Source organism: Alligator sinensis, unplaced genomic scaffold, assembly GCF_000455745.1.
Source record: "Alligator sinensis unplaced genomic scaffold, ASM45574v1 scaffold1052_1, whole genome shotgun sequence".
Lineage (NCBI taxonomy): Eukaryota > Metazoa > Chordata > Crocodylia > Alligatoridae > Alligator > Alligator sinensis.
In genome coordinates this window covers 425,060-438,088 of record NW_005842971.1, presented here as the reverse complement: position 1 = coordinate 438,088, position 13,029 = coordinate 425,060, and the positions used below count along the sequence as shown (strand labels likewise).

At 42.2% G+C, this 13,029-nt stretch overlaps 1 protein-coding gene across 1 annotated transcript in view; it reads right to left on the bottom strand.

The window, feature by feature from the left end:
• The window catches only part of ANKRD13C (ankyrin repeat domain 13C), a 60,616-nt gene that overhangs the window by 37,246 nt on the left and 10,341 nt on the right, over nt 1-13,029 (bottom strand). Inside the window, exon 2 of the mRNA XM_025192833.1 lies at nt 8,390-8,431. Within this exon, the coding sequence (XP_025048618.1) occupies nt 8,390-8,405 (16 nt within the window). The 5' untranslated portion in view covers nt 8,406-8,431. The remainder of the gene's footprint in view (nt 1-8,389; nt 8,432-13,029) is intronic.

Below are 13,029 nucleotides of genomic sequence, written 5' to 3'. Positions count from 1 at the left end.
CCTTGGACCTGTACTCTTCAATATCTTCATCAGTGACTTGGAAGTGGGTTGAAGCATACTCTGTCCAAGTTTGCAGATGATAAGAAATTGTAGGGTGAAGTGCACACTCCAGAGGGTAGGGAATGATTGCAAGCAGGCCTGGACAGGTTAGAAAAGTGGGCAGTACACAACAGGATGCAGTACAACAAGGACAAGTGCAGAGTGCTGCACCTAGGGTGCAAAAATATCCAGCACACCTACTGGCTGGGAAGTGACCCTCTCAGCAGCACAGAAGCGGAAAGGGATCTCAGATTTATAGTGGACTCCAAGATGAACATGAGTCATCAGTGTGACAAAATCATCAGCAAAGCTAACCACACTTTATCATGAATCAGCAGATACATGACAAATAGATCCAAGGAGGTGATACTTCCCCTCTATGCAGCATTGGTCAGACCACAGTTGGAGTACTGCGTCCAGTTTTGGGCACCATACTTTAAGAAGGATGTTGAAAGGGTCCAGAGGAGGGCCACTCATATGGTTATGGGCTTACAGGACAAGCCCTGTGAGGAGAGACTGAGGGACCTGGACCTCTTCAGCCTCCGCAACAGAAGGCTGAGCGGTGATCTTGTGACCACCTACAAATTCATTAGGAGGATGCAGCAAGGGATCGGAGATGCTCCGTTCACCAGGGCACCTCTTGTGGTAACAAGGAACAATGGTCACAAACCAACAGAGAGCAGATTTAGGCTAGACATCAGGAAAAACTTCCTCATGGAATGGGCTTCCAAGGGAGGTGGTGCTCTCTGGGGGTCTTTAAGAGAAGGCTGGATAGGCATCTGGCTGGGGTCATTTGATTTGTTGAGGTCCCTTTCAACCCGAGCATCTATGAATCTATGATTCATTTTTTATTCTTATTTTTTGACAAGCCAGGTCTAGCACAATGCCATACGCAGACATATCAAGAATATATGGATGGTCATGGGGGAAAATCATCTGCTGGCAATGTGAAAGAGGATATGTAATGTGAGGGGGTTACATACTTTCAGTTAAATGCTCCAAGGCAATCAACAGAACCCATGCATCTGTTCTTTGCCTTTGATCCAAGCTGCTGTTTTAGAAAGAAAAAAAAATAGGGTATTTCTCCACAAGATTTCAGAGTACAGGAAATCACCATGGTAATCTCTCAGTATTAATCCAGGCTAGTGTGGAAACTTCCACAATACTAGAATCATTAGGTCAAAACTGTTTGCTTCATGAACAAAATTAATAAACAAAAGTTCCTCCCATGACTACCATGGATATTAGTAGTACTTACTGGGATTGCCCCTGCCATTATTGAAGACCCAGTTTATCCTCTGCTTTTCTGGCTAAGTCCTTTTACTGGACACTAAAATTGTTTATCACCTAAATATGTAGCTGCAAGATAATATGGCACTATGCACTACAGAACTAAAAGGGAGGATGACACTTTTTAATAACAAGGTTATAGGCTGGTGAGCAATACCTGCCTTTCATCTAAGCTGCTTTTTAAATCTAGAACATTTAATAACATTTGAGGGGAAGAAAGAAAAGCTGCACACTTTCAAAATGTTGTAAGCAACCAAAGAGCCTCCTTCTGCAACCCTCAGGACCACATGATCAAGGATGTCTTATTCCTTTTCTTTGAAGGTAGAGGCTGAAAATGTGATGGTTTTCATGCAAGGTCTCTCCGGCATGAGTATGTCCATTGTATAATGAACTGGTTTATCTTTTTTAATGCTGTGTGCAGTATTTTCTTAAAGACACAATATATTTTGCATGAGAAATGTGTTTTTATGATATTTTAATAACCAGCTAGCAACGTCAGCCTTTATTGAACAATACAAAATACAAATACAAAGCAAACTGTGCAAACCTGCGAACAGTAACCAACTCAACCACCAGGAGAAAACGTAGTGGTGAAAGCTGCAAAATATACCAACTAAATACACATACAGAAGCAATCATCACATCTCAGATATGCAGGTTTCAGTCTTCTTTGTGCTAACTCTTACTCTTGAGAAAAAAGGCTTCCTGGATAACTAAGTCCTTGCAAGCAGAATTGTCTATGGGTCCAAGTATCTGACTGGAACATGCTACTGCTCGTGGCTGTTATGCTCTGTGGGAAAACTGCAGAAGGGTGCTCTCCAGTGAAGCAGCTTGTCTTTCGTTTCCCTAAAGAGCCATTTTTATTGGTCTTTGCCCTTAAAACCATTTAACAGAGGAAATCTATCAAATGCCAAGAAAACAGCAAGGCTCTGCTTAATGGTGTTTCTGGCCACCTGCTTATCTTTCTCCACTGCAAAGATCACGCCCATCCCCAAGTTCTGACCCATCTTGGGCCACTAACATGCTACAAGGTGGTCTCCAAAAGATCCTGTTTTGTCCTGTACTTTCTCCTCCTCAGGTGTTGATAAAGTTCTATCCTTGAAGGCTTGGATACTTCAAAGTATAGAAACAGTGAGGAGATCCTGGAAAGTTACATTCCACCTTATTTCAGTTGTGCCTAGGAACTCTGTTGCATTGTCATGAACTGGGGGACAAGAGGATCTAGCAGCATATGACATTACTTGACATGGCATAATGTGAAGTGGGGGGCAGGGAGAAGCAAGTAAAACATGACTGACAATGTTTTCTGGAATGGGGTAGGTGAACAAGTCTAAAAAATCTGCAGGAGGCAAGATAATAACTCTGTGTGTGTGTGTGTGTGTGTGTGTGTGTGTGTGTGTGTGTGTGTGTGTGTGTGTGTGTGTGTGTGTGTGTGTGTGTGTGTGTGTGTGTGTGTGTGTGTGGTTTCCCACTACACACAGCAATCTAGATCAGAGCGAACATAGGAGACTGTTCAAGACTAACAAACCAGCAAGATATACAATTATGTTACTCGGTAAAATGGTTCTCTCTACTCCCCACCCCAAGTTGCAAAACTGGAAAGGCATCACTATATTAAGTAGGAATTAATGAAGTTGCTGTGGCACACAATGTGTTGCAAAGACAGCAGAATTCAAGCCAGACTGCTCTCTCTCCTGCAGACATGTACAAAGCTACTGCAAAAATCCGAGTTCTTTACAACTTAGTGGTTCTTGTCTAAGACATGCCATGCCGAGCCATGAAGTTTTGCCTTATAGAGTATATGCTAAAATTCTTGAGCAAAAGTTTTTAGAGCTGAAGCCCAAAGCACTGTCCTCATTTTTTGACAACACATGTAAGCAACAGAGTGGGGAAGGCAAAAAAAACTCCTAGGTCAGATCTTTCTGAAATGGTTCTATTAACAGCGGTCTGGCTCAAAAGTGAACCCCCACCCCAAAAAACAAACCCACCTCTTCACATCTACTGATGCTTATTTATAACAATATTTGATACAGCACAAGATCCTTGCTGACAGAGGTCCTCCTCAACCCATGACCATGAGGATAGGCATCCATGAGTACTTTCTTGTGTACAGAAAAGATCCTGGCTTTCCAGGGAAATTAGCTCTTCTGCAGCTTATTAAAGGCCCTCACAGTAGTCTCTCTCAACATCCCCAAATAAAAATCTGAGAATTACAGAACCGGAAGGGACCTGCAAGATCATCAAGTCCGGTCCCTCACCATGGGCAGGAAGTTATTGGGCTCAAATGAGCTCAACAAGGTGCCTGTCCAGCCTCATCTTGAACACCTCCAACAAAGGTGATGGCACCACCTCTGCCAGGAGTGTGTTCCAGATTCTGGTGACCCTTACACAGAAGGAGTTGTGCATCTTATATCTAGCCTGAATTTACCCTTTATTAGCTTATGCCCATTGGTTCTCACGCTCACTTGAGGTGCCTTCCTGAAGAGTTGCTCCCCTAGATAGATCTTGGTGTTCGCCTACTTGTAGGTGGCTATCAAGTCACCTCTTAGCTTTCTCTTACTCAGGCTGAACAGATCCAGTTCCTGGAGTCTCTCCTTGTAGGGCCTATCCTCCATGTCCTTGACCATACAGGTGGCCCTTCTTTGTACCCTCTCAAGCTCATCCATGTCCATCCTGAAGTGCGGTGCTCTGGTCCAGCACCCTGAAGTAGGCACAGCAGCAGCACTGTCAGACATCCCATTTATTAATTTTTGCTTTCCTGTATGCCTGACTCAGTCCCTTGCTTTTGCCAAGATACTGAACATAACTTCAGAAATGACTTTTTTAGCCATTTGTTTGACAACAGGTCTGTATACCTGTTTAGTGCAGTGCTTTTCCAAGGGCCTCCTGACTAGCCTCACCACAGAGAGGGAAGCAATTCAGGACCTCAATGCCTCTCCAAGCTGCTAAACAAGGAATTATGTAATACTGCTATAAATAGCAATGGTTATAATGCTAGGTTTCCATGTCGGCACAAATGCAGCATTTAAATAGGAAGATACCACCCGGTTCACATATCCCTGATCAGTGGAGGGAATGGTATTTGAGTCTGCTGCTGTGTGTAGTTTAAGAGATTATATAGCACTTCCTCATCCTCAAAACACTTTACAACACTCAGCAGTAGTATTATTCAGACTAGAAAGTTAAGATTAGGTACACTGTCAAGAGAGTACTTAAAGCTGGTCAACAAGTCAGTAGACAAGATATGATCTCAGGACTTTCCTAGTTAGTGTGGTGCTCAGGCTGCTTTTTCAGTTTCTGAAAATCAAATTTTCGGTGAACTATGCTTTAAGTAAAATTCTCTCCTTTGGTATTAAGGATACATAACATTTCCAGTGTTTAAAATACTGTTTGCTTAATCAATTCTCTCTCCTTCAAGCATCTGTGCAGACACAGGGAAAATAGCAGTCGCTATTCCTGTCCAAATCTACTTCTATAAAACCTAGCTTTGACATGCCCCTGCTTATAGTGTCCTACTTCCTATTTGGAAGTTGGCTCTTAGGACTTCCTGTCCTCGGTTGTATTTGTACAATCTTCTAAGATATTGGGTCACAGTTTTCTGAAGTGGTCCTACAAGTACAGCCTCCGACTGCAGCTACTTAGATATCTTGCTTTTACAGGCCATTCTTCCAGTTCCATTTGCCTTAAAGTTATTCTATTTTATATCCACATCTGCCATATAAACTAAATCCAAAATTAAACCAACACTAAAACCACAACCCACCTTTTCTCTACCTCTAACATTGATGTCTGTATCTTTGATGTTGCTATTTTTAGTTCACAACTAAGAATCTAAGACAGCCCTGAATTTAAGACGATCCCCCAAATAATTAGATTCTATACACAGAAAATTAATCAGTGAGGTTTGCCATTTAAGGCTGGTGAAGAAACAGGCATCACTGGAAAAATCGGAAAGAAAAGCACAGCTCAGCTATGGCAGTGAAGAGGAAGTCAAAATGTATTCAAAGGGATGGCTCATCATGACTTGAAATAGACTTGGCCCTACTGCACTCAGTGGGCGTCATCATATACCTTATTAAAATCGGCTTCACTAACCAACCCTTGTGGTGGGTTCCCATCAATTTTTTAGCATCAGGGGAGGGTGCTGGAATTTGCTAGGGCCTTTCCAAGTGCTGGCCTGGTATGGCAGTACCTCCAGGCCCAGTGCCTGTTTCCTCCTGGGGGACCAACTGCCTGTTTAAGGGTCACGTAAAAAATAGGTTAGGTTCCTATCAGTATGATTGTCCATTATGTGCTGTGTGTTTTATAGTCATGCTCAGTGTTGACTACATTTAATCTGCTTCGCAGTTGGTTTCTAGAGGTGCACTCATACATTGGTCTGGTATCGGATCAACACCAATATAAAGAAAATTGACTGCGTCAGAAATGATGTGGCCAATAAATGCCTGTGCATGCGCACAGGCACAGCACAACACATAGGCGGCAAGGAGCACAGCCCGACAGCTTGGAGAGCTGTGTGCAGCGTGGGAGGAGCAGAGGCATCGCTGGGAGGTGGGGTCGGGGGGCGGTACAGCAAAATTTGGGGTGGCAGCAGTCACCACCACAGCCTACACCCAATACTCCTGCCGCTGCCTGCCCCGAGCCCAGCCTGGCCCAACCCCCGCCAGGAAGAGCCTGGCACTGCCGTAGCCTCAGCCTGCACCTGCAGCCCACCCCACTCCATGTAGATCCAAGGTCACATGCCTTTCCTCAAATCATAATCCTTGCTCCAACATGTAAGAAATGCCTACAATGTACATAGTCTGGAGTTGAACTGAATTTTCACATCTTGAGCAGTTTCAGAATCAAACAGCATCTTTTGGTCTTTATTCTAACAAATAATACAACCACCCCACCCACCATGACCTCCTAGGGTACGCAGTGGCAGGAGCTGCCCCCAATCCCTGCATCGCCCAGACAAACCACGGCTTCATGCCATGCCCTACCCCACCTCAGCCCCAGCCCCACTCCCTCCCTCACTGCAGGGGCCTTGATCTGCAACCCCCCTCCCCCAACAGACTTATCAGCTACATGCAGCTGTATTGGAAATTGGATCGGTATTAGCCAATATGCCTCCTTAAAATATGGATATCAGTATCGGTCCCCAAAATCTCAATCTGTGCACCCCTATTGGTTTCCATTACTGAGCACATGCTGCTTTTGGCAGCAGTTTAATGAGAGACAATGTACTTAATGATTTCCTGCTGGCCGATTTAAAACAGCATTTCTCAATCCAAAAGTGGGCCGTAAGAATATATGAAAAGTGTCGCAAACAAGCTTTAAAAATAGATTCTCCTTTACAGGAGAAAAACGTGGGAGACCATGGCTTTTCCATTGAATGCTGGCAAAGTTCCAGCCTGCAAGGGGCTGCTTGGGGCCCCCTATGCTCCCCCCCACCACACATGCTGGGGAGGCTGGGGCCTGGGGGCAACAGGTCAGGAGTAGGAGGCACTGGGTCAGGACTGGCCATCGATGTTTACAGATGGGTCCTGGTACAAAAAAAGTTGAGAACCACTGATTTAAAGCATAATCAAAGAGCAGCAATTCACTGACTACAAGAAAGATGGGATGATTCAGATCTATCAGCCATATCTTCAGTTTCAACAGAAGGTGAGTGAATAAGTATCTTTGGAGACATGATCCTTAATATTTAAAAAAGTATGGAAGTGTAAGAATGGATACATATTTAAGTTAATAATTAGAGACAGCTGCACAATCAGTTTTTACAGATTTCAACTGCATTATCAGACGGGATTTGCACTAATAAGAGATTTCTGTATGAACTGGTTAATAGGGAGAGGAAGGGGGCGGGGGGAAGAATGTTATTGAACATTATTCAGCTCCTCAAAGAATTCCTGAAAGGTTGTCCTAATTAAAAAGTGACCTTAAAAACGGATTTCATTTTTAGAGATTACTTCATTGTTTGCCATTTGCGAAAAGCAAGAGAAAAAAAAACAAACCATGCAGCTGTAAAAAGGTATATAAAGTATCTGTGAATCATGAAAACATAGCTATCTCCCTGAAATTAGCTCTACATATCCATGGAAAACCTAACTAATGCAGGCTGGAGCTACCTGACAGAAGAGAATCTCAAGATTAGTATCACTCTTCTACAGCTGTTCAAGGGGATACTTAAGGTTTTTTTTGTAAGTGCCTAACTTCACCCAGCCCACTCAAAAACAGTCCAGCAATGCATGGCCCAGTTGGTCCTCCCCCCACCTTTTTTTTTTTTCCTTCAAGAGAAAGGCTTCCTTCTCCTGCTTTGTAGTGCCTAGACTTCATTACATAGGGTCACACTTGAGATCTCAGCTTTCTACACCTTTACATATGCAGACAGACACAGTTAGATATTCTCATGCAATTTGCATATGCCCATTCCTGTTCAGGAGGCAGTAGAGCAAACCAGTTTTACCTTCAACTCTAACCCTGAAAGAAGGTAAAAGTTGAAGATAGAGTTAGTTTATCTTACTTACATGATAGTTAAACCACTTGGGTCACATGTTACTGTTAAAACTGAACAGCTGATATCCAGTCTTGAGCAACACACTCATGTTTTCTTTTAATATCGCTTAAAATTATGCCTGTCCACAACTTACGGTTCTCCAAGTCTCACTGCTTCCTGGCAGCTTCAAAAGAAAAAAAAAGGGGAAGGGGGGAGGGAATCTTCTTCGCAGAGTCAGAGAAGAGCCCCAGAGAATATACAACTCTTATAGTTCATTTTCTCATATCCAACAGAATTATATACCAGCTCCACTGCCTTGCTCTGGCCTCCTACTACTGGGGGTATGCAGGTCCTACCTCAAGCTCTTCTTCAACTTTTCTTTTCTAGACCCACATGCCCTCCTTTCCAAGTACTCAGTCAGTAAGTTACTATACAACACAATGATCAAAAACTTCTTTGGGGATGGAGGGAGGGGGTTAAAAGACTTTCAGCCTCTCCAATATTTTACTCTTCCCTAAAATTCTAATGAAAACCTGATGAACTGTGACGCTTAATAAAAAAAATAATAGTTTTACCAACCTTTATGTCCCAACATCACAGCAAGATGTAAAGGAGTGTTTCCTACAATAAAAGAGGGAGATTGTTAGATTTGGGGTATTAAAACCAACAAAGCTTTTCTCGTGGGTTGAAACACGTCTCAAATCCTACATACTGTTGAACTCAAGTTCTTGTTAGAAATACATTAAAAACAATGACTAACTTTTTGTATATGTTCAATACAAAAATATATAAAACTAGTAACACAAACCAATTTCAATTCTACTGTTCTGTATTTACATACTAACATTCATTCTAATATTTCCACAGAAAGGTCTGATTCTATTTGCTGGAAAATAAGAGAACAGTCCAAGCAACTTCATTTATTATGAGCCTGAGAAGTCTCACATCTTATGAAGCATGACAGATCTAGGGCAACATCTACTCAAACTCAGTCTGATAAAATGTTAAAGAGCATATTTTATTAATTTTTTCCAGACATTCAGTAATACAAAAAACAATTTTACTAACACAAAATTAAACTACTAGCATGAACTATTCCACCTTTATTTTTTTTTTTAATTGAAGTATTCCTTTAAAGTGTTATGTATTAGGAAACTTCCTTTGCAACGATAATAAACGAGTCAAACCATTTTTATTTAAAAACAGCAAAGACTATCATTAAGATTTAGGTATTAAACATGTTTGAGTTAGCAGTCATTAGTCTTGATTAACAAGTCTGTACAACTTTTTGATTTTGGATGGGAAAGGGAAAATTAGGCACAATAGTCCTAAAAGCTGTCAATCCTCCAAGTTACTTAAAAGTCTTAGCATGGATTTCTTGTCATTTACTTCAGGAAAAAAAGACAAAAATAAACTGTTACTAAGCAACTGGAACAATATTTCCAGAAAAGCAGGGGGGCGGGAGGGGAAGGGAAGAGGGAGAATTACATATCCGGACTTCAAAATGAACTGTAAACAGTCCCAACAAGAAAGACCAAAATTGAAATACTGGGCCTGAAACTTCTCAAGTTTGAATGTCTTACCCAAACAAATGGGCAGGGAAAGCTACAAGGAAAATGCATTATTTTGAAGGAGGTGCAAGTATGTCACCACACAACACAGACAGCCTTCCCTGATAAAGTATATATTCTAAGGGTAGACTGCAAGAAAATTAAAAACATTTGTGCCACTGCTCTGTGTCCCAGGGTACACCCCTGCATGTGCACTTAGGCGCAAGCCAAAATGTCCCGGGTGGGGCAGGGGAGGCTATGGCCAGCACCTCTGCTGGCCCCAGAAACCTTACCTGGGATCCTGGACCAACAGCAGCACGGAGCCTAGCCAGCAGCTAGAGTACGGCTCTGAACGGCCAGGCTCCATTTCTGGCTATACACACTGTTGCTGCATGTACTGTACCAATTTTTATGGCAGGTTTTGTTGTTTCTTTTTAAACTGGAGCATCCCAGTATCAAATTTTGGCACCACAATGCAAATTTACACCATGATGCACAGTTGCACATTTGCCACGTGTGGTATGTAACACCACAAACCACACATATACACTCATCTTGACACTCCTCTTAGGTATATATCAAGGAAGGTACATACTTACCAAAGCTAATGTATGCTGTATTCAAAACTGTACCAATTCTGACTATAATTTATTTCCAAAGAGAGTCAATAATAGGGCAGGACCAAAATGTGTAATGTGTCACAGGCAATGCTTGGTTACATATCCAACATGAACCTATTGGCAGTATAGTAATTTAAAGTCACAGGGAGCCCAGTGAAGACGAAATGATCTTTTGCTGTATAAGATGCAGCTTAAGATCAACTGTAGATGTCTGAATTTTTTGACTTGCTTTTTTCTATTGGGAATCTGTCATCCGAATAGTGAGCTCTTCATTTCATTTGAGTATTAAATTCTCCATAATCAGGTTTGTTATGTGACGTTATATATTCAGAGTGATGGTACATAACGGGGGAAAGAGAAGCAGACTTCAAGATAAATGGAAGTGGTGGAGGGGGCGGAAATCAGTGCATCTCAAGCATCCACTACCCCTTAATGCCTCAGGTCCAAACTGGCTTTCCAATACTTGATGCAAACACACATACTGGTACTGAAATTTTTTTTAAAGGTTGAATTCATGTACAATATATCTTTATCCATCTACTTTCTCCACATCAGTCTTAGGGATGCATACTTCAAGAAGTGATTCCCCCAAATAGAGGCTTTACAATGTAATGAAAGATGAAACTTCAGTAAATTTGCCAAATTTTTCCAAACCCGTCAGGGTGAAAAAATTGTAGGGATAAGAATCATAAAGGTGAAAATAAACTGAACCTAACAGACTGCCGAGTTCTATCAAACTACTTAAAAGCAACCAAGAGGCAGTTTAGATGTCAAATGTAGATTTTTTTAAATCATAAAGAAAGTTAGTCAGCAATAGAAAGAAGAAAGTGTCCAACTCCAAAGAACTCTGAAAACGGTGAAGTTATGTTTGGACTTGAAACTCTTTTCACTAAGATTTAATAAATGTCTTTCTATTGCTTTTGCTATGCAAATATTGTACTATCTTGTTAGTGCATAAAAACTAAGAAGGAAGACTAGAAAGGTGGAGAGGATAGATCTGTTTTGCTTGTTTCTCTGTACATTAATACCTCCTAGCACTATAGTATATGATCTAAATTGAATGAAATACATTATGTAAAACAGCATAAGTAGCAAAATAATGCAAATTTCTTTCAGTTTAAATAAATGTAAAGGTCACAAATTTCATACCCAAGTGCATGAAGTAGACTCATACATAACCTAATGTTTTCAGGCAACTCGTTCTCTCATGTCAAAACCTATGGTATTTGTTGATATTTAATATTCTGAAAAAAAATAGTCAAACTTATTCACGAGCTTAATTTGGGGCAATTTAAATATCTGGGCCAAAGATTTACATGCAACTTTCATTTTGACAGTTTCTTCTTTATCAATAGTTACATAATAAACCAGAAAACATAATTATAAAGTTCTTTGGGACTAAATCTACATTTTACTACCACAGGCCAAATCAAATACATATGTAAGAGATACAAACCAAAATGTATCAGCTGGTGTAGTGTCTCTCTCAGAAAACAAAACCAAACCAAATCAAACCAGAAGTTTATTGTTAAAAAACAAGAATCTGAATAATCTCTTTACTGGACCGACTGCATGGTTAGAATAGACTTAGCCACGCGCTTTCAAATGCAAGGCATCCTTTTTCAGGTCTCACTGTTAAAATAAGTTCTGACCATATGTTTTGATGCTCCATATGGGAATTTTAAATCCTAATTGCATGAAACTTACAAGGGAAACTAATCACACTTTTTCTTAAAAAGTAAGTGACCAAGCTGGGGAACTGTGGCCTCGACCATCTCACAGTCCGATAGCTGGGGAACTGGCTCTGGGGTCGGACCCAAAGGGTACTAGTTGGTGGGAACAAATCAGTGTGGCGCAAGGTTACCAGTGGAGTCCCCCAGGGCTCAGTGCTTGGGTCAGTACTCTTCCATATCTTTATTAATTATCTAGATTTGGGCATCAGATGCAGACTGGCAAAGTTTGTGGACAACACTAAACTATGGGGGAAGGCGGTCACGTTGGAGGACAGGCTGGGGATACAGGCCAACGTGGACACACTTGCGAAGTGGGCGGACCAAAACCTGATGGTATTCAAATGTAGAAAAATGCAGGCTACTCCACCTTGGAAGAAATAACCAGCATCAGACTCACAGGCTTGGCAGTGCTACGCTTGCTAGTACGGAGACCGAAAGAGATTTGACAGTTGACTGACTACAAGATGAACATAAGCCCCCAGTGTGATGCCATGGCTGGCAAAGCAAACCAAACTCTGGCATGCATCCACCGATGCATCTCAAGCAAAACCAGGGATGTTATCCTCCTGCTTTACTTGGCTTTAGTGAAGCCACAGCTGGAGTAGTGCATCCAGTTTGGGGCCCCCCACTTCAGAAGGGATGTGGATAAACTCAAGAGAGTCCAGAGGAGAGTGACCCATATGATCAAAGACCAAGAGAGCAAGCCTTATGAGAAGAGGCTGAGGGACATGGAACTTTTCAGCTTGGCGAAGAGAAGGCTCAGGGGGGCCTTGATGGCTGCCTATAAGTATGTGGTGGGGGGGCGGGGGGGGGGGCATCAGGATCTGGGAAAACACTTGTTCGCCAGGGCCTCCAAAGGATAACTAGGTCCAATGGCCACAAACTTCTAGAAGGCCAATTCAGACTCATAGATTCATAGATGTTAGGGTCGGAAGGGACCTCAACAGATCATCGAGTCCGACCCCCCGCATAGGCAGGAAAGAGTACTGGGTCTAGATGACCCCAGCTAGATGTCTATCTAACCTCCTATTGAAGACCCCCAGGGTAGGGAAGAGCACCACCTCCCTTGGGAGCCCATTCCAGACCTTGGCCACTCTAACTGTGAAGAAGTTCTTCCTCATGTCTAGTCTAAATCTGCTCTCTGCTTGCTTATGGCCATTATTTCTTGTAACCCCTGGGGGCACCTTGGTGAGTAAAGCCTCACCAATTCCCTTCTGTGCCCCCATGATGAACTTATAGGCAGCCACAAGGTCGCCTCTCAACCTTCTCTTGCGGAGGCTGAAGAGGTCTAGGTGCCCTAGTCTCTCCTCATAGGG